General features: G+C 46.6%; 1 protein-coding gene across 2 annotated transcripts in view; it reads right to left on the minus strand.

Annotated features, from left to right (window-relative positions):
- VDR (vitamin D receptor) overlaps positions 1-27,703 on the minus strand; it is a 1,262,566-nt gene that overhangs the window by 401,188 nt on the left and 833,675 nt on the right. For both annotated transcript variants that reach the window (XR_015309792.1, XM_086964248.1), the window contains exon 7: positions 27,445-27,596. Coding sequence is in view for 1 of the 2 variants with exons in the window: in XM_086964248.1 (XP_086820374.1) it covers positions 27,445-27,596 (152 nt within the window). In the remaining variant the exon portion in view is untranslated. The remainder of the gene's footprint in view (positions 1-27,444; positions 27,597-27,703) is intronic.

Below are 27,703 nucleotides of genomic sequence, written 5' to 3' on the forward strand. Positions count from 1 at the left end.
GTCATGAATGGACCCCCACCTATTATAACCTGCTGGCAGACTAAGCCCAACCTTTGACTCCACCATCCAGTGTTACTTATAACAGCTGTATTGTTGATAGTGGCGTAACAATAGCCCCGCATCCCCTGCAGTATGGCAGGTCGCTGGCCTGAGATCTCTAGACTGGCACGAGGATGGGAGGGGGGGCCCTCCATGTAGTTTGCAGGGGGGCCCCCTCAAGTTTCGTCACACCACTGGCACACATGCATAGCTCTTGTGCGCACAAGACTCCGATCAGCACCGCCTGGACTCCGATCAGCACCGAAGACACCGTCCGCATGATGAACTCCATCCACTCCGGTTCTCCAACCGACCCCTGCCCTCACCACGTCTTCAACAAGGCCGACGCTGTCATCGCACCCCACCTGCGGGACATCATCAACACCTCCTTCGACACCGCCACCTTCCCGGAGAGCTGGAAGCACGCCGAAACCAACAGCGGACCCCACCGAACTCAAGAATTACCGCCCCATCTCGCTCCTCCCGTTTCCAGCCAAAGTCATCGAGAAGACCGTCAACAAACAGCTGGCCGCCTTCCTCGAGACAAATAGATCCCTCGACCCCTCACAGTCTGGCTTCCGAGCCAACCACAGCACCGAGACCGCCCTCATCGCTGCCACCGATGACATCCGAGCCCTGATGGACAACGGAGAAACAGCGGCCCTCATCCTCCTAGACCTCTCCGAGGCATTCGACACTGTCTGCCACCGCACCCTAGTGCAGCGCCGCAGCAACGTCGGAATCCAGGAGAAGGCACTGGAATGGATCATCTCCTTCCTCGACGGAAGAACACAGATTCCGTCTACCACCGTACAAGTCAGAGGCCACCGAAGTCATCTGCGGCGTCCCTCAAGGATCCTCGCTGAGCCCCACCCTCTTCAACGTCTACATGAGCCCCCTCGCGGCCATCGCACGCCAACACAACCTCAACATCATCTCCTACGCTGACGACACCCAGCTGATCCTCTCCCTGACCAACGACTCTGCCGCCGCCAGAGCCAACCTTCACGAAGGGATGAAAGACGTAGCCGAGTGGATGACGACCAGCCGCCTGAAACTGAACTCAGACAAGACGGAAGTCCTCATCCTGGGCTCCTCGCCCTCCGCCTGGGACGACTCCTGGTGGCCCCCCGCCCTGGGCACCGCACCCAAACCGACAGACCACGCACGCAACCTGGGCTTCATCCTGGACTCCTCCCTCTCCATGACCAGACAAGTCAACGCAGTCTCCTCGTCGTGCTTCAACATCCTGCGCATGCTACGGAAGATCTTCCGGTGGATCCCCACCGAGACCAGGAAGACGGTCACCCAGGCCCTCGTCACCAGCCGACTGTACTACGGCAACGCCCTCTACGCCGGAACCACCGCCAAGCTCCAGAAGAGACTCCAGCGGATCCAGAACACCTCAGCCAGACTCATCCTCGACATCCCACGACACAGCCACATCTCCGGACATCTGAAAGACCTGCATTGGCTCCCCGTCAACAAAAGAATCACCTTCCGGCTCCTCACCCACGCACACAAAGCCCTACACGATCAAGGCCCGAGCTACCTCAACAACCGCATCAACTTCTACGCTCCCAAACGCCATCTCCGATCAGCCAGTCACGCCCTCGCCGCCGTCCCCCGCATCCGAAGAACGACAACAGGAGGAAGGTCCTTCTCCTACCTGACCGCCAAGACCTGGAACTCCCTCCCGACCGACCTGCGCCTGACCCAAGACCACCTCTCCTTCAGGAAGAAGCTCAAGACCTGGCTGTTCGAGCAGTAGCAGCACCCCCCCTCCCCCAAGCGCCTTGAGACCCTCCGGGTAAGTAGTGCGCTCTATAAATGTCCTTGATTGATTGATTGAATTGTCTGCCTATGAAAGCTCTACAAGTCTCTCTTGCTCAATTTTCTAATGCCATAGTATTCGTGATGGCAAGGGATGCTGAAAACAGAACTTGCTATTTATTTTCCTGGAAGGCTAGGATTTTAAAAACACGTTTTTGTGTATTACCAGCAGCTAATGACTGTGTGGCTAGTGCTGAAAACTTGACACTTGCTCCGCAAGCTTATGAAGTAGGGGATAGAGGCGGCAGAAAGAGAATGAAACCGGGATGAGCAAGGAGCGGGGTCTTTGAGAGCGGGCATAGACTCTGCCAGTATATATATATTTTTTTCTCACTAAGTGCCACAATAATACACAAAGGAACTCCATAGTAAAGTTATTTTTTCTTACTTTAGGTTATAATAAGAACGCAATATAAAATCTGCTAAGGCACGGTAACTCCTTTCTTCCGTCTGTTTTGTTATCCGTTTTCACTCTCTCGCGTGGTACGTCTGTTCAAAGAAATCCAAAGTATGGTGGAGATTGTTCATGCAGGATAGTGAGTTTGCATTTACAAGCCTTATTTGCTGGTACGCCTGGAAGCATTCCTGCATGGGTAACACTGGAAAGGACTGTCTCATCTGGCGTGCGGGGTCCCATTTGGCTCAGATTCTCTCCTGTTCGGACCATGGCGGCTCTGCAGGGGTTGGAGCAGTCGACTGTGCTAAAGAGGGCAGTGGAGTTGGATGGTGCATCAAGTTCCAAGAGACCCTGATTTGCTGCTCGGAGGGCATAGACCATATTATTCAGGTTCTGGAAGGTGAGCTTTTGTTCGGGAGAGGCGCTGACAAGTTGTCAGTGTGCTTAGGCATTTCAGGGTATTTTTATTTAACGTGGTCTTATTTTATGTGTAAAATGTAAGAGTTATGCTTTTGGCTCTTTCAGCTTTGGCTCTTTTAGCTACACACTTAGCCCAGCATTTTGAAGGCCTTTTGTGTGATGTGATACTCATAGCTGCCGATCTTTCATTGTTTATGGGTGACATTTCCGTGGTTGCATTGTACTTAAAACGAGTGACATTCTGCTGCCAACTGTTGGACACCTAAAGTGAAATTTTATTGTGAGTAAATGAATAACAAAGACATGTAAAGTAATGTGTGAGAAGTTGGCCTGATATATGGTGTTTCCAATTCTGGAACCACCTTGTATCAGTCCAAAGAATCCCTTATGGTGTCTGGTTGTAAGTCAACCTTGTTAGACAAGCTATCCGAGGGGTAGCATGGACTAAGCAGCCTTAAAGGCTTAACTTAAGAGGTCGTGTTAAGCGAGCTGTTTTACCACATACAATCCTGTAATACCAAATGAAAGGACACCACACAAGTATATATTATAAAAATATATGTGTTTATTTCTAAATTAATCCCCAGTACTCTTTATGAGCAAAGGGGCACAAGCGTTAAATCAAAAGCACAGTATAACATACAAAGTTGCACAATTATGGATGAGGGCGGGTGGCCACTCAAACCATATATTAAGAAAGTGGTATAAGAGATACCAATCGAACAGTGGTTAGGCCTAGGGCCTAGGGAATCGCTGGGAGCAGTCTGGACTAGCAATGCTGAAGTCGGGAAAATCCCGCGGGATTCGGGTGCAGCACGTAAAGTGCGGCTTGCACCAATGCAATGTCAATGGTGCGTAAAAGTTACACAAAGTTAGTTTAAAGATGCTTCCGCTGAACCTAGAGGAACAAAACTTAAGACACAAACCCTAGAGGTGTGTACCAACGTGGGCACACCGGCGTTGCAATGTTACCTCACCCACAGGAAGTGGGTGCACAGGGTCGAAGTGGCATCGGGTTTTGACACGCAGGTTCTTGGTGCTTGGAGCTGTAGAGGCTGCAGGCGATGGGAAGCGGAAGTGTCCGGTGTGATCCAAGGGTGGATCGAAGTCGAGAAGTATCTGAAAGCAGAGGGGACAGAGTCTGGGTCACTCAGCAGTGACCAGGGTGGAACCAGGACGGAACCAGGCAGTGTCGGGCGCAATCAGATGGTTGTCGAGAGGCTTCTCTTCGCTGTCATGTGGGCTCTGGGGCATCTGCGACGTCCAGGAGCAGGTCACGATCTGTCCCACGCAGGCTCTCGCCGTCAGAACCGTCGGCTTCAAGATTGGAGCAAACAGCACTTGGCAAAAGCAATCCACGCATAAACCGGGAGATTGCTTCTCACTCAGACCAGGAGGGTCAGAGCGGGGGCTCCTTTTCACAGGAGCTGGTGCAAATCTGAAACAACCAGAAAAGCAGGTCGGTTTTGGGTTTTCGTCGGCACAGGGGCCACAAGCCAGCTGGCAAGTGACCGGGCCAACGCGTCGAGCCAACACAAGCAGAAGGGCCCCACGTAGCACTCGTCGAGTGTGGAGGGGTGAGCTTTGGTGCAAGTGGAGCTCGGGGTGGGGGCTTCTCAAACCCCGGTGTACAGCTTTGAGGGTCTCGTGGCCTTTTCAAGATGGCGTGCCCCACGCTTCCGGTCACCTCCACGGGTCTCAGCTCTGCAGGGACTGTGGATCGGTCTGGAGGAAGGCAGGAAAGCTTGATCTCGTCGATCTCTGTCGCTCGAGTTCCGGCGGGAACTGCAACAAAGCAAGGGTCGGGGTGCTGGATGGTGCCTGTTTGCACAGGGTGGTCACTCCTTGACCACAAGGGAGATTCTTCAGTCTTCTACGTTGAGTAGGATGTCGAAGGGTCCAGAGTTTCGTTTCTTATGTTTCGTCAGGATAATCTGAGTTGCATTGGCACTGCTCCCACTCTTATTCGAATCTGGTGGGCTGGATTACCTGCTAGGTCCCTCCCTATGGGTGGAACCCAGGAAGGGGGTGGATACACCCCTTTCCTTTGATCCTGGCCGCGCTGGGACTGGGGCTGGTGTGCCCCAGAACCGGTTTGGCCGGATTATGCAAGGGGCAGCCTTGTGCTCCCCAGGCAGTGTCTGGTTTCTTTGAAACCTCCCTGCTACAATCCACTATCTCCTGTCTGGGGTGGTTTATCACCGCCCTGTGACAGGAAACCTTTTGTCCAGGCTACCATTTGCTGAGTTTCGGTCAGCAGCAGGAGGCCAGACCCGGGTCTGTGGCAGAGGCAACCATTTTGTGGATCTGAGGCTCATTTTAAATCAACCGCGTTTCAGCAAAGCAACATGTCTTCTCCCTCTAGAAGGGTGGAATGCTACCCCCGTTGCCAGAACTGGCGAGGGGGTAGTATTCCAATTCGTATGACACCGTACACGACATGTTTTGATAAAGCCAAACCAAAGTTGCTATATAACCGCGAGGATTATAAGGCACTTAATAGTATATGGTATGGCATTATCCCGGATCAGCTTAGGGAGTTGTTCCCGACAGCTGCAGACAGGCTCAGCTCATGCCAGAGCTCCATCTCACATAAAACCACGCACTCTGCCTCCAGGATTGATAAGGCTTTCCATAGGAGTGACTCACAGGTTTATATGTGTCCAGATATAGGTTTAGATATAGGTATACTATATCTAAGCAAGGGGTGATTACACCCACTTGCCCCAGCTGAGTGATCAGCCAGTTGTGTCAATTTTAAGAACCAGCCAGGGGTGGCAAAAGCTATGCTTCAGCCCCTGGTAGGCCTTGGTGGCACCTATGCCCTGAGCACCTATAGTGCATGGTACAGGGGATGACAAGGAGTCCATTTCCAATTGTGGTATGCACCTAGGGTACATGGAATCCATTTTACAGAGAGAGCAGATAGCCTGGGGCCCTGATTAGCAGGGAACCAGGCCAACTAATTCAAAAACCAGCTAAACACAAGGCAAAATATCTGGGGTAACCATAGTCAGGTAGCCACCTTCCTACATAATGCATATCAGAAATTAACCCTTTTGAGAAATGAGTACTGCAGCTAAAACACCTGAAATGGACGACCTAGCCTACTGGGCATGTTTTAAAAAGAAAACAAGTAAAGAACGTGAGGCTGTCTGTCTGAGGAACCAATGCATAACATTAGGAATGAATATGATCTACAATTACCCAGTGTAGGAATACGTTCAAATTAATTCTCAAAAATACTTTGCCATCATAAGGGTCAGGGCAGGATATTCTTTTCAGAACTGAATAGTATGGATCCTCAATGGTTTGAAAGAATACCTTTTTAAAAAGAAGCAGTAATCTTTAATAATTCATATAGTGCTTCAACCTGCACGCCTGCCATTTCTAGACAAAACACATAGCTGCACTCTACAGGAGAATTATTAATTGAAACTGTATCATGATAAATTAGAGTGAAAACAAAATACTTTTTACTCAACACGTAGTTTGCCCAACAGTAATACTGTCTGCGCTCTGAAAAAGAAACTACAAAGCAAGCAGTGAGACCTTTCCCTACAATCCCACCAAATTAGGTGGTGTTTTCTTCCCACTTCCACCCTGGACATAGATTTTGTCCGAACTTTGATATGAGCAAATATTTGCCCATGTCCATGATGCGAATAGGCTGTGGAAAGATTTGTGAAAACTCCCATATGCATTAATTTGTGGGTGTGCACAAAATTCCCAGGGCAATCCTAACCCTGAAACACCCTCTTCTCACACCTCAAAAAATATGAATTCACAAGAAAATGTAGGCACATCTTTTACAAGTGCACAGCTACACTCGTACGGGACCTACACGCTACTTGCCGCCCCCGGCTGCTTTGGAATTGGAAACTCGGTCCTTATATACGGGACCAGGCCAAGAAAGCATACCGACTCTAAGGAGAAAACACTAGCCGTCATTTCGTCGAGGATCTTTCTAAATAAAGACTGGCCTTTTTGATTCCTCCACGCTGTCGATACTTTGTTGACGAAGGAACTTTAATCAGTTGCATGGTTTGATGCCCAACTGTACAACAAAGTTAAGACCAAGGCTGACGGACGGTATTCTCATCCCAGGCCTAGGACTTACTGAACGCTATACTTCAATATACTCTACTTATCATCATCTCTAAAGAAATCTATAAATTTATATGCCCTGAGGAAGCTCCCCTTGAGGGAGAGAAACGCGTTGGCTGATTTATTTGATACATGAGAAGTTGTTTTATGATAAGAAAATTTAAATAAAGAAACTTTTTGCATAAAAATATCATTCTCTTTGGACTCTCTTTACCACGTGCACCCCAAACCAAATCCACAAACAAGTGCACAACTACACTCTGAGCCTAACAAACTGAAAAGCTGTGCTATTTGTGAACCAAAGTTGAAACAAGCATTGGCAAACAAGAGAGCCTTAAACAGCCAAAGAGACTAGGCGTGTGCAACATGTGCAAAGGAGGGACAAACGCATACTAAATTTTCAGGGTTATCACATGAAATTAACAGATACAAATTTATTCTCATTAGAACAAATTTGAATAGTAAGCGGTCATTTTGAAAATCTGCCCATGATTTATGACCTGCCCTCATGGACCTATGCTGGACATCGTTGCCACCTAATCTAAACTTCCTACAAACTCTTCTCCTTCTGCAACATACATTTGTATTTTTTATACAACTGTCCTACCATAGAAGAGAAAATGAGTGGCTTTGTCCAGCCTTTTTTGGAAATCCGTGGATATCTTTGCGGGCAGAATCTCTGCTCCAGTCAGTGCCAAATTAGGCACATGTTATGCAAACCGTTCCTGTTAGGTACAGCTTGTTTATAGAGAGCGCTTGGGTCTGTCTATATTGGGTGTTCATGTCTGCGCGGGGGCAAGTCTCTAGGAGTGTGGTCCTGCATGTGTTTGTGTGTTTGTCCATTAAGTGATGTATGCATCTATGTGTTTGTGCAATGGCGTTTGAGTGTGCAGTGGGTATTTTTGTTTGTCCCGGGAGGGGGGGGGGGGGGGGGGGGGTGATTATAGTTGGGTTGTGTGTATGTGCAATGAGTATGTCAGTTTGGCAAGATGAAAGGGGAAGAACCAATTAGGCTGGAAGCAGGCCAGACGTCTCGTGACAGACAGCACCTCCTCACACTGCACAGAATTTCTCATCTATTTCTTTTTTACTGCAACCCTGAGGTGCTCTACCTTAATTTTGACTTCAGAATATCGTGCTACCAGAATATTGTATTCAAAATATTGAGGGCCAAATTTTTGAGAAGGTAATTGGTAAGTAACGATTTACTATTCTAAACTCCATACTCAATATTTTGGCAGCATGATATTTCTGCAGTAAGTATTTCCACACACAACCAACATGGATCGATGTGAAAATATGCTGCAGCTTGGTTTTGGATGAGTATATCCAAACTACCATACCTAAAGTCAGCTATTCAAGATCCTTCCAAGATAATACGGAGGCAGCTTTTTACAATTTCAAAGAGTGTCTTAGAGCAATCGCAACTCAGATGGATGCAAATTGTTTAAACAAAATTCTGCGGAACAAAAGATTTGTTTTTTACCAAAATGGTTCCTGCCACCTTCTGTCTTGTGGCCTGCCAAACCTGCCTAATCATACCACATCTGCTAGAAATGTGTGCATCATATTTGACCCAACCCTCTCTTCTACGTCACAAATTAAACATATTTTGCCTATCTGCCTTTTGAAGATGAAAATTATAAAGGCGCTTCTTGATCTGGTTCGCGGCGCGGCTGTGCTTGTGACGAGCTCAGCTCGTCATGAGGCACAGTGAAGCTGCACTCATGACGAGCTGAGCTCATCACGACCACACCCGTTTTGGAACGTTCAGCACAACGGGAAAATTATCCCCGCGTGTGAACGTTCCAATGGCCGTGACAAGCTCAGCTCGTCATGAGTGCAGCTCAACCGTGCCTCATGACGAGCTGAGCTCGTCATGAGCACTCAACAACGGGTTAATGAAAATAGAGGGATGTACATTTTTTAAATATTTTTTTACATTTCAGCGAATCTTCGAGTTGCAATTCACAGATAAATTGTGATCACTTGATCGCAATCAATGAACCAAGAGAACCCGGGGTCAGCTCTATATTTTCGGACCTGCAGAAATACCGTGGTACCCCATAAATATTTGCAAAAAATAAAACTTGCTCAATTGCATTTACAAGAACATTATATATTTTACATTAAGTAGATATCTGATTTTCACCTTTTAAAACAAATATAAAGAATATTATTTTTATTATGTCTACAATTTAAAAAAATAAATCCAAATTAACACGGAAAATAACTCGCAGTATACTTAGTACTAAAATTAAATACTAGAAATTATCCAAAAAACTAAACATTACAGAGACATAATACTTTGAATATAGAATTCGAAAAATCTTTGAAATTCATTGGAAAAAAAGAAAGGTTACAGGGACGTTATGTTAGCTTCAGATTTCATCATACAAAACCATCGAAATGTAGCTTTAACAATAATAGTTACCTATGCTAACCATAACTTAAGCCCCCACAATGCACTGTTATGATCTCACATATTACATCACTCATGAAATGGTCAGTGACATAATGGATGACATCTCAAATGATACCACTGATGACATCATCTATTGATTGTGAGTGTTTTCGAGCCGGCTTCACTTGCCAAAAGTTAAAAAGTTTGTTGCCATCACCCTGCCTGTAGCCTTGGGGTCAGAGTGGATTGTTGTTGCTGACCCTGCCACGAGGAACTGTGTGCTGGGCGTGGCGCTGTAATTTGCTCACGGACGCAGCATTTTGCTGCAATTGTCGGGGACGTCGCCAGGGGACTACATCCCCCCGCAGCCCACGCAGCAATCTCGCCGCTCACCGCGAGAGTGAGCACCGGGAGGTGCTCAAAAGATGCCCAGGGCCTCCGCAGCGCGGGAGCCGGTTTCACTTGCCAAAAGTTAAAAAGTTTGTTGCCATCACCCTACCTGTAGCCTGGGGGTCAGAGTGGATTGTTGTTGCTGACCCTGCCGCGAGTAACTGTGTGCTGGGTGTGGCGCTGTTGTTTGCTCACGGATGCCGCATTTTGCTGCAATTGTCGGGGACGCCGCCAGGGATCTACATCCCCCAGCAGCCCATGCGGCAATCTCGCCGCTCACCGAGAGAGTGAGCACCGGGAGGTGCTCAAAAGGTGCCAAGGGCTCCTCCAGCGCGGGACGAACGCGGGTGTGCCCGGGCAAAACCCGGGCCAAGAGTGGGCCCGTCCATGCCCGTCAGGGGCCGGAAGAGGCTGGGCTGGGCCACGTTATTTACCCCTGGAAAGGAGTTCTTAAATGATTGGCTAGTCACCTGTTTATTGTATCTTATTTACACATGTTGATTGTTATTTGTTATTGTCTAAAGTAAGTAGTTGCCACATTTAGTATCTAAGTTCCTTTAGCCAACAAATAGTGAGGCTACTACACCATCTTAAAGGGTAGCAATCATGGGTAGAAGAAAGACTCTGACGACACTTGTATGCTCCATGGCTGCCAACAAATCTACAGTGACAACCATGGACGCCTTCCTGTCGAGAGCTGCTTCAGTCAGCGATAAAGAGATCGAATTGGTCAATAGGCATCTCTCCAGATCCCCTGCAGGTTCCCTTTATCATACTCGGGATGGCCTTAACAATTGCCACATTGACTCTATTGTTGATCCAGCGAGTACCCAACCTTGTATGGGAGCTCATAGTGAATTACCGGGAAAGGATTTGCTCTCTAATATCTCAGAAAACGTAGGTGTGATACCGCCGAGGCCCCTGTCTCCTGTGATAATAATTGCAAACAGAAAGGGCACTGTAAATGATGTTACCACAGGGGTGGGTGGGTCTAGTGGGAAGAACATTGTTGCCCCATTAGAGGCTCCCCATGGTCCTATCCTATTGCAACCCACAAGGGATGCTGGTCGCTCTGCTGGCAGTCTCAAAAGAAAGTGTAAAGCCATTGCGAGTCAAGCAAAAAAAAAAAAACCCAATGAACCAATATCATCATTTATAGCCACAGAGGGGCCCCAGGGAGTTGACAAACATATGTTGGAAACTTTAAAATTGATGTTGAGCTCTATGTTGGAGGAAAGGTTTGGCCCCTATTATGTCTAAGTTACCTGATATAGAGCAATGTTTAGTAGCCCAATCTAAGATCCTGGCACCATCTTGTTCCTCAGACAGTAGCGTACCAACTAAACTAGATCCTTCAGTAGGCTCTTCACAATCAGTAGGGGCACACAGGTGTATTATTCCGTCTAGCACCAGCATGTCCCATGGAAGTCACTTGGACAATAGCCATATAGAGAAGTTATCGGGGGGGATCGTCTAGGGCACGACACTAAACAGGTTACAATCAGTCATGCACTATAATCATACTCCCCAGGGTTTGGGGAGTAACATGGGAAAGCGTCAGGGAGAAGCCATTACAACCCTCTCAAACTCCGTAGAAATCGACCTACCACCCCAATCAACACCTTTGGTGGTTATTCTCGGAAATGTCCCACCACTTTCTCACGGCACCACTGAGGTCTTTTACCAGCTTAAGAACAAGGTCACTCACTGGCTCTCTAGTAACACCTCTGTAGGCCCAGCTGTAGACCGTAATATCATAATGGTTCGCCGCGTGGGTTGGGTGGGTACCTCAAGCAAGATAGGGGGGGGCGACTGTATCATTGTGAATTTTAACGATCGAATGATCGTCGAGAGAATATTTAGAGAGACCAGAGCAGGACTGTTTAATAGGTTCTCTGATATTCAGATTCTCCCTTTGGGTTTTTTCTATCAACCCGAGTCGTTAAGGGGTAACAAGTTAAATTCACATAGTAGCTGGCAGTCGCATGGCCCTGAAGCAGGCCCTAGAACCAGTCACGTGTTTCCCCACGTGGCAAAATACAGCATCTTGGGGGATCGCTATTCTCCACCTATCCCGCAGGCGACAAATAGATTTGCAGCTCTCTCGACGTTAGAGGACTGCGACTGACTGAAAGTATCCCTAGATTCTAGCAAGCCACTTATATCCCCCCACTTTTTACAAAGAAGAGAGGGCCTTCCTAAACAGCCCTCGTCTGGTGTGCACATTGTTGAACACATAGAGGGTCTAAATGTGGCTCCCCATGGGGATCTTACAGGGCAAGTAGCCCTCAATGTCTTTTCCTGGAATATTGCCGGTTGGGGGGGGGGAGGAGTTTCAAGATCCCAAGTTGATAAAGTTTATAAGGCTATTCCCTGTGATCTGCCTACAAGAGACCTGGATGGTGGATTGTAATTTACTTTTAGAGGGATACAAAGCCCAGGTTGTCAGCACTACTCCTCCCAAGACCTTAACCACCGAATCAATAAGGGAGAGCGGTCTAGAACAGGTAGTGCTGTTGCGATCTCCCTTCTTTAATACCGGCACAATTGTAGAGGTACCCCATGACCTTGGGCAGCCAGACCCTGCCGCTGCATTAAGTACGGCCGTAAGGACCGGAGCCTAGAGTGACGATTTTGATTTAAAAAGGTCCGGAGGGATACCATCAGGACCCAGTGCCTTATTGCCCGTCAGCCCTGAGATGCCTTTCTCTACCTCTTTCAGCATAAAATGGGGCATGGTTTCATTTTGCCCTCCCTGGTATAAATCTAACCAGGGATCTCATAGAGGTCAGGTGCTACCTCCCTGCGGCTGTGACAATGTGTCTTCCCAGGATTTGGTGCACTTTATGTTTTTTCGTTCCCTCTATGATGCTCCCCGGAGGTTCTTTTTAAAGCCCCTATTAAAAAGGATGAATTTTACTCGGGTCCGTCCGGCCCTTTGCTATTTACAAATGCTAAAACCTGAAAGCACTTTATTTGTGATTGGTTTCTTGAAATCCGCACTGAAATCCAGAAATCGTATGGAGTATCAATAGAACCACAAACTATCGTTATCATCCTTGCAACCTTCCCCTAGAGTTTTTTGTACTTTATGGGGGAATGTTTTTCTTCATATCATCTATCTTATTACTCTGGAATGAATTTGTTAAGAAATATGATTGTGGTAATTGTATATGTTTTAATATGCTTTATTTTAATGGTTGTAATATTGCTTTTATGGTTTTCCTACTTGTAAAACCGAATAAAGTATTTTCTAAACATTTATGAGTGTTAAACATATATACTAAGGTACTACAAAAGATCAATTAGTATACTTTGAGTGCTACTATTTCTAACATATAATATGTGTGTGAATGTGTGTATCCATGAGTGGCTGAGTGGCTATATGGGTGTGTGAGTGGCTGTATCGGTGAGTAGGTGGGCGTGAGTAGATGTATGAGTGAATAAGGGGCAGTGTGAGTAGCTGCATGGTAAGTAAGTGGCTGTATTGGTGAGTGAGTGGCTGTTTGAGTGTGTTTTTGGATAACTGAGTGGGTGTGTGAGTGGCTGTATTGGAGAACAAATATCTGTGTGAGTGGCTGTCGGGGTGAATGAATGGCTGTGTGAGTGGATGCGTGAGTAGCTACACAGGTGAGTAAGAGGCTGTGTGAGTGGCTATATAAGTGGCTGTATGGGGGAGCGAGTGGGAGTGTGATTGGCTGTATGGGTGAGTGTGAGTGGCTGTATGGGTCTGTGGGTGGCTCTATGGATGAGTGAGTGGTTATATGGGTGTGTGAGTGGTTCTGTGGATGATTTCATCAGTAATGTCATTAGTGATGTCACTGACCATGTCATGAGTGAGGTAATATGTGAGGTAATATGTGAGGTCATAAGCAGTGCATTGTGGGGGCGTAACTTATAGGTAGCTCAGGTAACCATAACTGTTGAAATGTTGTTTCCCAACTATAACATCCCTGTAACCTGTGGATTTCTCAATGAATATTTATATAATTTAACTGGAAAAAAACAAAGGTCAAAATAATTTAATAATTAGGAGAATAGGTCGTTGACAAAATTAACATTTTGAACAAAAAAAAAGACTGACATCCACCAGTTTTTTTTTAGTTTTTATTATGGTGAGTCCATATACAATTAAAATTAGCGCCTCTAACTATAACTTGCGCCCCAGCCATACACTGCCTATGACCTCCCAAAGGACTTCTACCTCAAAATAACGCTGGGCACTGGGGGATGGGGACCCCAGGGCCTAAATTAACCTGGTAAGGGGGGCCGTGTGGCTCCTCTTCCCAGGCAGATTTCAGCCATGGGTACCCCATCCCCACGTTATTTTGAGGGGACTTCATGGTCCACCTCTCCGGTCCAAATTTGCCCTCAAGGACCCTATCCGCCTGGGCCTGACACCATTTTCAAGGATGAGAGGGGCATACCTCCCCACTCCCTAGGCTCTGCAGCATTTACAAGGGGGAGGCATGCAGCCCCCCTCCTCAGGCTAATTTCAGCCAAGGGGACCCTATATCCTGGGGCCCTGCGCAACAAAAGGGAGGTGCCCACCCAGGGTACCCACTGTGCTGTTGTTGGGGCAGCAGAAGGGCCCCAAGGCCTCCGCAACCCAATCCATCTTCCTGCAAACAGTGGGAGCATGCATTACTTCAGCTCACAGGGAGCAGCTAACAATGCAGCTCCCTGTGGGCGAAAACAATATTTTCATCCGTTTCCATGTCCATTTCAGTACGGGCAGGGAAACGGATGAATTAAAAATGCACTTGCTTGCTAGAAGCAGAGCAGAATTCTATTTAGACAGGGGGAGCTGCGTGTTTAGCATCTCCCTATGTCTAAAAAGCAATGCAAGCTCCCGCAGGCAATCTAACAATAGATGGACCAGAGTTCCCTGTGCCCCGCACCCCCGCCAGCAGTCCCCATTCTGAGCTGGATTAACTTTATGTAGACGTGCAGGAGTGTAGTACCAATACCTCACTACTTTAGTCAGTGTTTTCGTGAGGGTCATGTTCATGGCTGTGTGCCTAGCTGTATAATATATGTCTTTCCACCCTCTGTTACTGAGCTTTTGCCCCAGGTCCTTTTCCCATGTAGTCTGGTTGCCTTTGTATATGTGTTTGCTACCTCCGAACAAAGGTGCGCATTTCTCAGAGACGTCTTTTATCTGAAATTTTAGTGATTAGCCATTGCTTGTATTAAGTGAGTTCTATTGAGTGGGTGCAGTATCCAATGTCGTAATTGCATGTAGTGGAGGCGCCTGGTTTCCGGAAGGCCATAGTCCGAGCGTAACTGGGTAAAGGAGATCACTCCTTTCTCACTGAAAATGATGCCCCATTGAACAGCAGTCTGACTGCCACCATCTTGCCAAAGTCCTTGGTCTCACACTCAGACTGAAGCCTGGATTGTCCAGCAATGGGGTCATAGGTGAGGGATAGGAGGTCAGTCTGCACTGAATAGAAGTCCTGTCCCATGCTGTCATCGTCACATGCGTAATGGGGGACATGTAAAGAATCGGAGATCTATGAATTTTCTTGAGAAAGGGGACCTTACAAAGTGATGTGCCCACCACCACTCTATCCTGGAATAGCCAGGGATTTTCAGATTCGGCCCGGCTCCATTCCACTAGTTAGCACAGTTGGGCCGCCTGGAGGTATAGTTGAAAGTTGGGAATGCCCAAACCCCCAGCCCTGGGGTTTAGAAAGCTCAGGTCCCTCCTCATGCAAGGCTTCCCCTCAAGTCGGATGAATTGAAGGAGGTCTGCCTGGAGCTTAGGGATCATGCCCTTTGGCAGTGTAAGTGGGAATGTTTAAAAGATATAAGATCTTCGGGAGAACTGACATCTTAACAGATGCAACCTTCCTAGTAGTAGATCTGGTGGTGTTTTCCAGCATGCTAAGTCACAGCAAATGTGTTGATGTGCGTTTGATAGCTGAGAGTAGCAGTTAGTTGTATAGGGGAAGCTAAAAGGATCCCTAGGGATGGGATCGACTTAGTCGCCCAGTGGACTGGACATTGCTGCACCAGTTGGACAGCCAGCTGGGGCGACAAAGAGAGGCCAGAGTGCCAGCGAATTATTCACATTCACCCAGAAACCTGACGCTCCACCAAAGGTCTCCAATTCCCTTAGGAAGGCTGGCAGAGCTGTGGCCGGCCTATCCAATGTTATGAGCACTTAGTCGGCATTGAGGCTTATGGTATGTTGATCCCCACCGAAGTTCGCTACAGTGATCTCAGGATTATACCGGAACCTCTGAGCTAGGGGCTCCATGTAAAGGGCAAACAGCAGAGGTGATAGGGGCACCCCGGGCGCGTGCCCCTGCCGATTGAAAAGGCAGCAAAGGTACAACCAATGACCTGCACCATCACCGTAGGGGAGTGATAGCAGTTCAGGATCTGTATCTGGAATTTCTCCCCCAGCCCAAAGTGTGTGAGAACCTGATTCAGAAGGCCTTTTTAGCGCCAATTGCCAGAAACAGGAGTTCCCCGGTACACGTTAAGCCTTCTCGTGTCTATGATGTATAATATCCACTTGGTATTATCACTCGCTTGTCTGGTCCGGGTCAATAATAGAAGGCATATATGGACTGAGCCTGTTGGCCAGGATGCCTCTGAATAGTTTTAAGTCCACGTTTAAAATGGAAATGGGCCAGTATGAATTGCATTACGATTTATCTTTACCCGGCTTATATATAATAACAACAACAGCAGCGGTCAGCATTGAGCCCGGTATCGGCCTGGGGTAAGCAAAATAAATAAATAGCTGTGTTAGAATAGGTCTGATGATGGGTAGAAAAAGGTCTTCTAGAAAACCAACAAGTAGATGTCCGGCCCGGGGACTTCATGAGTTTCAGACGATAGATAGCTGATGTAACTTCTTCTATACGTATCTTACTTTCTCAGGGCTCTGCCTGTTCAGGGGCGAGAGTATTCCCTAAAGGTGTCCGTAATATCCCTGTCCTTCGTTGCCAACTACCATCCCTGATGTGTGCATACAGGAGAGCACCCAGTCTCTTCCGCTGGGCAAGAAGTTTGTTCGCCGTGAGCCAGCTGCCGACGTAGAAAGAACCTCACAGGTGGAGGGCAGCATATTCTGCCCGATCCAGGTCGAGACCCGCCAGTTAGGAGCAATGTGTTGCTAGTTGATGCCACTCCCTTGGGGAGCCTGTGCGATGGTGTAGGGTGTCCTGCTTCTCTTTTTGAACTTTGTCAGCAGCCGAGATCGCAATGAGGTCCCCCTTAACAACTATTCTGAGTGCCTTCCAGTGCCGCGGTGGAGGTTTCCGGCGTGTCATTGTCGGGACACCTCCTTTGGAGGTAGCCATGGGTTTTACAAATGGCCTTGAATTGAATTGTGTGTAAGGAACTCAGCGATGGCTTATTGGCTTTGCGCCACCCCCTCAAGACGTTGTACAATAGTGTGTCACAATCCCCACTGATGGGATGTGCTCCAGCGGAGAAAGGGACAGCAAGAATGTCACTATGGCATGGTCAAAGAGCACCACTGTGAGTATTTCCATCTCTGTTGCATGCGTATGTATGTCCATCGTGCCCAGAAGGTTATGCAACCTACCACACGTTTTGTGTCCTTTAGAAAAGAAGGAATATTTGACTGTATGTGGATGGAAAGCCATCCATAAATATCTGAGCCCCATGTCTCTCAGCCACTCGTGTGCACCCTCTGACAGTGCCCCTGCTTGACTATGTCTCTGCGCAGACCTATCTAGGATGTTGACTAATACCAAATTGAGGGACCTTCCTTTTAGTAGTAAGCATCCCCTCTACTAGTGCTGTGCATAAAAAGGCCTCCTGCACTTCTGTATTCTGCCCAGATCTCAGGTCCTGCTAATTGTCTGAACTTGCCCATTTATCGTGTCTCCGGGTCCGAGGCAGGGATGCCCATTATAGCTGAACAATTAGGCACGAAACATGTCGACCGTATATGTCAGCAGTATAAGAGTTTCTGGTTGACTAGGGTATGCACCTAAGCCAGGCAGAACCCATCCCTCTAGTCAGGGCAAGGGAGTTGCACGCTGAAGATAACCCATACTCACCCCCTTTGTAGCTTGGCAGAGCAGTCAGGCTTATCCCAGAAGCAACATGTGAAGCATTTGCGCAACACACTCACACAGCAGTGACACACTAGGAACACCACAAACGAAACTCCACACAAGGTTGTATAAAAATAGCCTTTGTATTAAATATACATCAAAACAAATTAGACCATAAATCACTGTGTAGAATGTAAAGCACTTTTATACCACATAACATAAATCAAGGTGGCACTAGGCACTTGTCATAAAGATGCATGTAAACCATATGGGACCATAATCACACACTAGGTGCTTGTTATGACATCACGTAAACCATATTGTCATTTTTAATGCAAGATCACATAAATTAATATGTCTTTTTAAAATTTTTGCTTAAACCACTTAGACATTGTCAATATAACTCTTAATTGACCTGTACCCCAATAAGAGTACCTGATACAAAATTAAATACAATATAAATACTCCGGAGTGCAGTGAATTACTTAGTATTGGCTCTCCCGCTGAGCCAGGTGAGCTGCAGCAGTGTTAGGCTTTGTTTTCCCCTTTGTTTTCCCATTTGTTCTCCTGAATCCCAGCTGTCCTTTACCGGCTCCTTGCGCCAACAGCACCCCTGCCTGCTGCTGCAGGAGCGGACAACATTTATACTGGTCTACCCGCTCCAGCGGTTAGGACGGTAATCCTCAGTGGTCACCTACCGCTGCCCCCGGGCACGGGGAGCAGGGAGGGTCGACCATGCAGGGAGCAGCGGCCCTCCCTCCATCCTTACTCTCGGGTAAGCGTGACAGCACTTCCCCACATCAGGAAGCACACAGGAACCGGGGATGGGGTCCCGGCCCCTTTAATCAGGAGTCCCAAGATGCAAGATGGACGCACAGGAAGGAGAGACATGTAACACATTACTGCAGCAGCTCTCCCCCAGGCCCTGGCCCACCCCATGGGCATCCGATCAAGCGGCAGCGGAGCTCCACGTGCTCCCAGCGAGGAAAGGTCAAAGGTTGCTAAACTCTAAAAGGGCATAACTAGACAATCTTGGGCTTGTTTTATTGCTGACGACCAGCTCTATCCATTCGAGGCATTTGAGACAACCTTCCTTACCTCTAATGTAGTGCAATCCTCCAAAAGCTGGTCTACTTCACTCCCTGCACCAGTTCTCCTTTGTGGTTTTGTTGGGGGGCACAGCAGAGACCAAGGTTTTCCCCAACTGGTCTTCAGGGGGATTAAGGGGGCCAGCACACACACGCCCTTGGAGAATCTTCACAAGCAGGATACCACAGCTGGGCAAAAAGAGTCAGTCCTTTTACTCAACCACAGACAGAAGCAGCAACTGCAGTCCAACCCCACACAGCACACAGCCAAGGGGTGGTACGCCTCCTTACAGCTCTCCAGCATATCTTCCTGGCAGGATCCTTGTGTTCCTGGAAGTAATCTAAGGTCTTGGGGTTTTATGTGTAATACTTATACCCCAAAATGTCTTTGTTCTCTTTGTGGCAAGGGTTTCTGAACCCAGTCCAAACCAGTTCTGCATTCACTGGTGTAGCATGACCACAGGGGCGGAGACGGCATTGTGCAAAAGGAGACACAGCCTATTCAGGTGTAAATACAACTCCTCCCCCTACTCTAAATGCAGACCAGGTCTATTCAGGCCTGCGATGAGTCACCCAAGCAAGGCAGAGCACACCTCAACCCCCCCGTGACTGTCTAAAGTGAATGCACATCTCAGCTCCTGTCGCTCACACACCATTTGGTGAATATACAAACAGCCAGGGGCACACAGAATGGTGAAGTAACAAAATGCCCACTTTCTAAAAGTTTCAGAGGCTCCGTCCATCACCACCCCCTTTTGTACCGCATTTGGCCGCCATAAGTGTGGCAGGGTATGCTCAGACGTGAGTCCCTTGCTCCCTTTGCCACTGGATTCAAGCAAGCCGGGCTGAAGTCGGCTGGAATGCCAGAAACCGGTAATCGGAAGCTTGTTTCCGGTCCAGGGAAGAGGGAATACATGGCTTGGCAGTTGGGCAGGACTGTTCCCATGAGGCACAGGGTCAGACTGATTTGCATATAGCCATGTCTGAACTGGGGTGGCAGAGTGGGCTAAAGAACGGTGATGGAATAAACCCAGATCTTTTGACTGGGTGAGAGTGTTTGATTGATTCAGATGCTCCGTCCATCACCACCCCCTTTTGTACCACTTTCTAAAAGTGGCATTTTCAAACACAGGATTTCAAAAATACCTCCACCAAAAGGTGTGTTAATACATTCAGAGTTCAGAGAGTCCAAACTTAATTTTTCTATCCAGTCCCTATTGCAAGTTACACAAGTTTTGCCTATGGGACAGACAGCTTTTCAATAGTGAAAAACGAATTACACAGTATTTCACTTTCGGGACATGTCACACACACTAGTATATGTGCTACCTTTCACATACACTGCACCCTGCCCATGAAGGTACCTTGGGCCTACCATAGGAGTGCTTTATATGTAAGGAAAGGGAAGGTTTGGGCCTGGCAAGTGGGAGGACAACATGGCAGTTCACAAATGCGCGCTTAGACACGACAGTGGTAAGTCTGAGATACATTTACAGGGCTCCTCATGCGGGTGGCACAAACAGTGCTGCAAGCCCACCAGTAGCATTTGATTACTGGCACACACTGTGCACCTCAAAAAGGACTTACAAATAAATCAAAAATGCCAATCATAGATAACCAATCATATCACAATTTATAGAGAGAGCAAATGCATTTTAGCACTGAACAGCAATGGTAAAGTGCCCAGAATCCTTAAGCCAACAAAAACAGGGTCAGAAAAATCGGAGGCAAAAGGCAAAAGGTTTGGAGATAACCCTATCAAAAGGGCCAGGTCTAACATGCAGGCATCAAGAAGGGATACTCCAGGGAATCAAAGACTTATGCAGCATTTAAAAAGAGAGTCACTGCCTGCAACGCTACCTTAAATAGATGTACTAAAGCAAATACAGTCCACAGATTTATGGCATTAGACCTGTGGGGAACAAAACTGATATTTGCCGGGGAGATCCTTTCTTCCATCAGTAGACACAGATAAGTAGCCATGGTCTTAGCTAGTATCTTGTCAAGATTTAATAGTAGTCGGGGAGGATATGAGGAGTGCCTACACTCTACTTTACCTGGTTTGGAGAGTACAGTAGTGATGGCCTCTAGGAGTGATGGTGGCAATGTGACACCTTCCAATTTCTAAATGTAAATCTGTAGGGGGCTAAACAGTGTTTTTAGGCTTTATACAACTCAATGTAAAACCATCTAAGCTTTGAGTATTATTTCTCGCTAGGATGTAAATAGCGGCAAGCATTTCACACAATGTGAGGGGGGAGCTCAGAAACTGCCTGGGGCCTAACCACACAGAGGCTACTTCATCTAGGTAACTCTTTATTTGATATGGGGTGATAGCAATGCACAATTGATACAAATCAGCAAAATAAATGACAAAGGCATCAATTATTTTCACATTAGAGGAGTAAATAGTCGCTGTGGGTGTAACAATTTTTTAGATGTTGGTGTAAAAGTGATATCTCTGTGAAAGTAGGGCCAAGGTGAGCCCTGGGTGTTCTCCCTCCCCAAATCTACACATATCGTCATCATAATCCCTCCCAATGTACACGAGCCAGAGATAATCTACTCAAATAGTGTGCCTCTCTGTCTGCCAAGTTGTTGAACTTGAGTAGGACGGCATGGTGGTTCTGAAGGAGACATGTCTGTATGCTGTCTACTAACTCCTTCTGTTGATATTTAATTTTCGAGTAGCTGTAGCTGCTGCTGTATGTCCCAGAGGACACCACTGTGGTTAACAATTGTGATCCCTCAGATGTAAGCTTTAAATGCCTCCCCAAGCATGGCAACAAACAACACTGATTCTTTATTTATGTCAAAGTATTCCTTGATGTCAGTTTGCATCTCTTCCCAGAATACCAGATCGTGCAGTACATCGCAAGGAAACCTCCAGGGTGTCATAGCCAGGAGCGACCTAGGAAACACTACTCTCATCTTTACTGCTGAATGGTCTGAGAGTGTTGTAATGTGGTGTGCATGTCCATGTACCCAGGAACCACATCAGGAGTCATTAGCCAGAAGTCGACCCAGGAGAAAGGGTTATGGGAGGGTAAAAAAGGAAATTGAAGTAGCCTTGGAGGGGTGGTGGGGGTAAGGGGGCACGGGGAGGTCAGTCTGTGTTTCCAGATATGTATGAAGGAGCATGTCCACTGAATATCAAGGAGCACTCCACAGTATGTGGGTGTTGATGACTCTAGCCACTTGAATAGTTCAATGTAGATTGAAAGACAAAATTAAAATCTGTGCCCCACAATCGTGGTGGTGGCAGGATGGCAAAGAGGTGATCAGATGTCCCTGAAGAAATCTGGGCTGTTTATGTTTGGGGCTTAGGTATTACTTGAAATCAACATGATGGCAAATTAGAATGCATAGCCTGCTGGAATAGGAGCTATAAGAGGATAAATATTGATACTGGCCCAGTCTCCTAGAAAGGGAGGCAGTAAGCTTTGATGAGAAATGGGTTTCTTGTAGTATAGCAATGTCAATATGATCATGCTGTAAGTATTCTAAGAATTGTCTCCTGTACTTGACTTCTGACAATCCAGTATCTTAATTTCAAAATCTGGTAATCTTGTGTCACATGTTAGGAGAAAGTACAGTATTGAAGCTATATATTACAACAAAATGCCGGGGAATAATACACCTAACTATTTCACTGCAGATTTGGATAAAGTATCATCATCAAACCCATTACCCTACCCCCCTCCCCCCCCCCCCCCCCAACACACTAAAACACCCAACTGCTAGTGGCAGATACCCATAAAGTCAAACACACACATCCCTGATAGGTAAACATATGGTGAGGGAAACCTAGAGAGTGGCATATGGTGACCATATTGCTTGGGTAAGGATTATGTACGGTGCCCGAACCGGATAGGCAAGGGTATTACATGTCATTGCAAATAATGGCAATGGTGAGAGGGACTGTCTTAAAAGTAGGCGATTTGGGGCGGCATGGGAGCATGAACAGCAGTGAGCCAAGAGTCTAAATGTTCCTTACCACACAGGCCAGGAATTCTTGATGAGTTAATTTGACAGCACGTTTTAGGGCTGGTGCAGAAGTTTGTCTGGTGTCTTGAGGCGCACGAATCCACGCCCTGCGGGAATCCACACATGCGAGTAACCTCTCACAAGCCTGCTTAGCCTCTGTGGCTGATGAGAAGATCTATGTCTTGCTGTTGATGTCAACACTTAAGTGGGCAGGATACAACATACCGTATTTCACATGGCAAGAGCGGAGTGCTCATTTAAATGCCCATAAACCTGCCCCTGGCTGCCTGAACAGGAGGTGTAAAATGTGGGTAGATGGAAATCTCGGATTCCTGATAACATAGAGGACATTTCTCATTGGCCAGGTGGAGCACAGTGCCACAATTTCTGTAATTTAAGAGGCATGCATTTAAGGGTCTGGGGGGTGCCCCCAGAGGGTGCTTCAATCCCAGGAAGCAGTGTGCTCTTTCCACTAAAAAGGCTGCACAAAAACAAGTCTTTGCCAAGGGTATCAAGCAGCAGTGTCTTCACGAAGTATTCCAGTGATACGGATATTTATTTGCCGAGAGCAGGCTTCCAAGTCTTTGTTTTATGCCACAAATAATAGCATATGTTTTTCCTGCTGGGACATCCTCGATGTTAAAGGTCCTTTTTTCTGCTCCGTCCAGGCGTAGGTTTTACATGCCCATGAGCTCCATGAGGCGATCCAAACCGCAGTTCATACCATTGATTTTGGTATATATTGAGGCCAGACTTGACTTCCAGTTCAATAATAGGGACTCAGTAGATGCCCCAGGCCTTGAGCACTCCATTGGTAGCTCCTGTAGCATGTTCACCATCAGATACTGAATGGTCACCGGGGTTACAGCTCTTGAAAGTGAGGACTGCTCTGCCATTTCTGTTATGTCTTGCCCATGGCCGTGATAGTTGTCAGGTAGTACCCACAATATACAGCAGATGGGGAATATGAGTGCTCCCAGGGCAATGTACTTGGAAGGATAGATACAGGTGCCTGTCAACAGATCTGTCCAGCCAACACTGCGGAATGTAAGAGCATTTGCATTGCAGGCCAAGGGGTACACGCCAATTATCAGCCCTCAGGAGGCCCAATGCGCAGCACCACCATGGCAAGTCCCATTTCAATCCGGGGTCCAGTCAAAACAGTAGCAGCGGGCCTCAACAACGCGATGTGGGGCTAAGTAATGACGGTGGGAGCCATGTCCAATCACTCTCCTCCTCCAGTATGCCAAGTTTGGCTCCAGGCTGCTCCAAGCATGTCACAGTGTCATAGCCCCTGGGGAAAGCAAGCCAGTCAGCAGTCAGGGCTGTCCACAGAGTAGAGAGTTACCCCGACAGTGCTCCTGTGGCCTGCCAGCTCGGTTGCTGGCTGGCACAGCAGCCTCAGGCTCACCAGCACCCCCTTTTGCGCTAGGCCTCTGAGCTCCACACAAGGGCAGGAGGTCCAGGGCAGGTTCACTGGTGTACGGGGATGCACTCAAGTCGCCATTTATGTGCCCCGATGCCGCAGCAGGAGGTCATCAGGATCTGAGAGAGCCAGATGAGTACGGCCATCTTGACTGCGCATCGGGCCACGATCATGACTAGTTCTTCAGCCACCATAGAGCGTTTGGTGTTGTTAGGAGGTGTGGCTAACCAGATTGCAGGAAGGAGGCCAAGGTTAGTGCTATCAATGGTCTCATCAGGCTGCTAATCTGAACATCTGTGTGATAGTAGATGTGAAATTCAAATAGGAAAGGGTTTTACAAGTTTCATATATGAGAGAAGTGCACACATACCAGTTTTTAAATTATTTCAGTCCAGTGAGAAAGACGTACTGTATGTGAAGCAGAAGGTGCATTTTGCAAAACTGTTGACCAGGAAACAAAGTAAAGGGAAAACAGAGAAGTAAAAGGTGGCAGCATTACACAAGAAAGAAGAAAACGTTTAGAATAGGAGCGAAGTCCGGGGAACAAGGTAATTATATTTTAGTTTAAAAGGAGACCAGACCACTTAATACCACAGGTATTTTCGGGAGCTGCAGATAAGGGAGGATTTAGGAGCATAAAGGGTCATAGCCATGAAGATCTGTTTCAGCAAATGTTTCAAAGTGGATTGAAGTTGTTGTTGGAGAAGAAGTATTTAGCCTCAAAATATATGGATGATTCATTGCATAAATATAGAGTTAACAAAAAGGAGATCAGATTTAATGTGTTATCATTCTAGATGGATGTTTAAGTATGAAGGTTCAGTGGTGTACAGGAGCAAGTAAGATGATGGATTTGTCGAGAGATGGAATCATCGTTTGACAATTTAAGAATCCATATTCAAATGTACCAAGTATCGACACAGAGTTTACTGGTGTGACTCAGATTCGCTTATTTTTGGAACATAAGATAATACGAAGACTGGAATGTGTACGCGTTTTATTTAGCAAGTGTAAAAAACGGAAACACACCCACTACGGTTTGAAGTCTAATCCTGTGTTTGCATTCTCTTTCATATTATCAAAAGTTTCAAATTATTCTCTAGTGCAGTCCCTCAGGCCGCCGATTCAGATCAGACAGCGGTGCCTAACTTGGTCAAAACCCGCAAGGGAGGAAGATCTCTTTGTGCTGTCTGATAAACTATACATGTTATCTCTATAGCCATCTGAACTACTAATGTCCACATTTGATCTTTCCTTCAAAGAGTGATAATGGATTGCTGATACCAAACGATCTCTGAAACTAACAAATGGTTAACACAGGAATAGTTAATGGATAAATCCTTAAGCTATCCCTTAAGTTATGAAGCTTTATGACATAAAAGTTCTTCCCTTGTCATCCTTGCCTCTCTCTGCTTATTCGTATTCTAAGAAAGTCTTGTAGCTCAACTCTCCAAATGGATTTTCCTGGTTAGATATTGTGCTAGTTTTTAATTAAATATAATGTGCTTTCTCACCAATAAGAATGATTGTGATTCTTAATTACTTATACACTCCTAAGTGCTGTATTGTGTGAAAAAAGGTCAAAGCAATCTAACTCCAGCTTCCTATGTTTCCTCAGGTTCGCTAAACACACTTTCTAATTAGGTCTTGCCTGATCCAGCACATGCACTGGTCTGGCCGAGACATTAGGTAGCTTCTTTTAAAAGTGCTATCAAAGTGGCCACCAGCTTACTGTCACGCTCACAAGCTCACGCGCATCCCTAGTGTGATTTAGCACGTCACCGCAATCACTTTCGCTTTCAGAGGGATCGCGATGACTTCCGCTTTCACGGCCGTGCGGCGTTACTTTTACTGCCGCACGGCCAATGCTTGTTCATCCCTTGTGCTTTACTGTGTTGGACTGCTGCTGAATATTTGCTGCCTTTTGTTACATTTTTTTTGCTTCTTGACGTGTTGCATTTTCTCCTCATTTTAGTACTTTCTACGAGAGGTTCTTCAAGCCATCCCGCCTTTCTGTCCACCAGCACCTGGCTTGGCAGTCTTGGGCGTCTGTCCTGCGGGTGGACTCGGCCCTGTGGCGCGTGTAACTGCAGGCATGTCACTGAATAAAACATAAGCCTACTACTCCAAGACAAAACAGCAAACCAAGAGGCATGCAAATCGCACCTGTTTCACTTCAACAAGCGTGTTCATTTGATATGCAGCAATTTCAGATAATTATTTCAAACAATATACGCACTTCATTTAGTCCCCTCAGCCCGGGAAAAGCAATGACATAAAACACGCACTTTGATGTCTGCTGGAGAGACAGCAATTGCTTTGATACATGTTTTAATCACATCTGCATGCACGTGACCTTTTCTCTGATCTTACTTTGGCTCGTGCACAAAGCAGTACACGTCTTCGGCAATTTGACTTTCACACCCTGTTGTGGCGCATAATCCGGTGGAGCGGGATGTCTCCGGTTCTCATTAAAATACAAATGTGAGCCCCCGGATTTGGGAGCGAGTGCCAGTGACAGATAATAAAACTGTCAGACACAGCAGTCGGTATGTGACACACATACTAAGGTCTCTGCGCCCGTTTCACAGCATTCAGAATATTGCTAAGAGTTGCTGGCCCTCATCTCTGCGTACTTGGTTCGATGATTGGCGAAATGTGTTTAGAAGAAGCTCTTAAAATTTTGGAAATATGCTTATGACTATGTCGGATAAGAGATAAACACAAAAGCACACTGTAAATTCTGCGGTCAGATAAGAGCCCTGCGCTGCGCACATGGCTCGCTCACTGTCATTTGCGCACTGAAGCAATCAAAGCTCATCAGCAACAAGCATTGGAATAGCCAATAGGTCTCACCTTTGGGACCTCATAAGTGTTTAGCCATGCAACAGTTGATATTGTTGCACCAAGGATATTGTGCCGCATAACTAAATACTTATAAGGTCTTAAAAGCGAGACCTACTGGCTATGCCAATGCTTGTTTAACGTCAGCCATCAAAAGATCATGCCACAAATTTCAATCCAACAAAGTCATTTCTACAGCACCTTTAGCAAGCAGTTGCACTCTCCATCAAAAACATTTAACCTGTTTATCAGCTTTATTACGATATTGTAAAGTGATGGATCTCTTGATCATTTAACCGTATGCTGTCTTCCTATTCATCTAATCAAAAGAGGGACAATAAAGATGAAACACAAATATTCACAAAACTTTTTTCATTGATTGACAATGTAATTTCCAAGTGGAGAAAGTTACAGTATGCACCTTTCTTGCACAGAAGGTAAGCAAAATGTTTTTAGTTGATTACCTTGAGTCACATCATTGACTTTGTACTTGAAGTCATTGCTGCCACAAGTCCAAGACATGTCTTCCATTGAAAATGACTGGTTTGAACGAAGCATGATAACTTCAATAACACTGGACTTCAATAGAGCAATCTGATCTTCGGCAGTTAGGTCCCTAGGTGCAGAAAGCAAACAAATTGTGAACATTGTAAGTTACTAGTGTCCTTAGGAAAAGTACATATTGCAAAGGGGCCTCAAAAACATCAGCTAAACTTTGGTTTT

This window comes from Lissotriton vulgaris, chromosome 1_1 (genome assembly GCF_964263255.1).
Source record: "Lissotriton vulgaris chromosome 1_1, aLisVul1.2, whole genome shotgun sequence".
Classification (NCBI taxonomy): Eukaryota; Metazoa; Chordata; class Amphibia; order Caudata; family Salamandridae; genus Lissotriton; species Lissotriton vulgaris.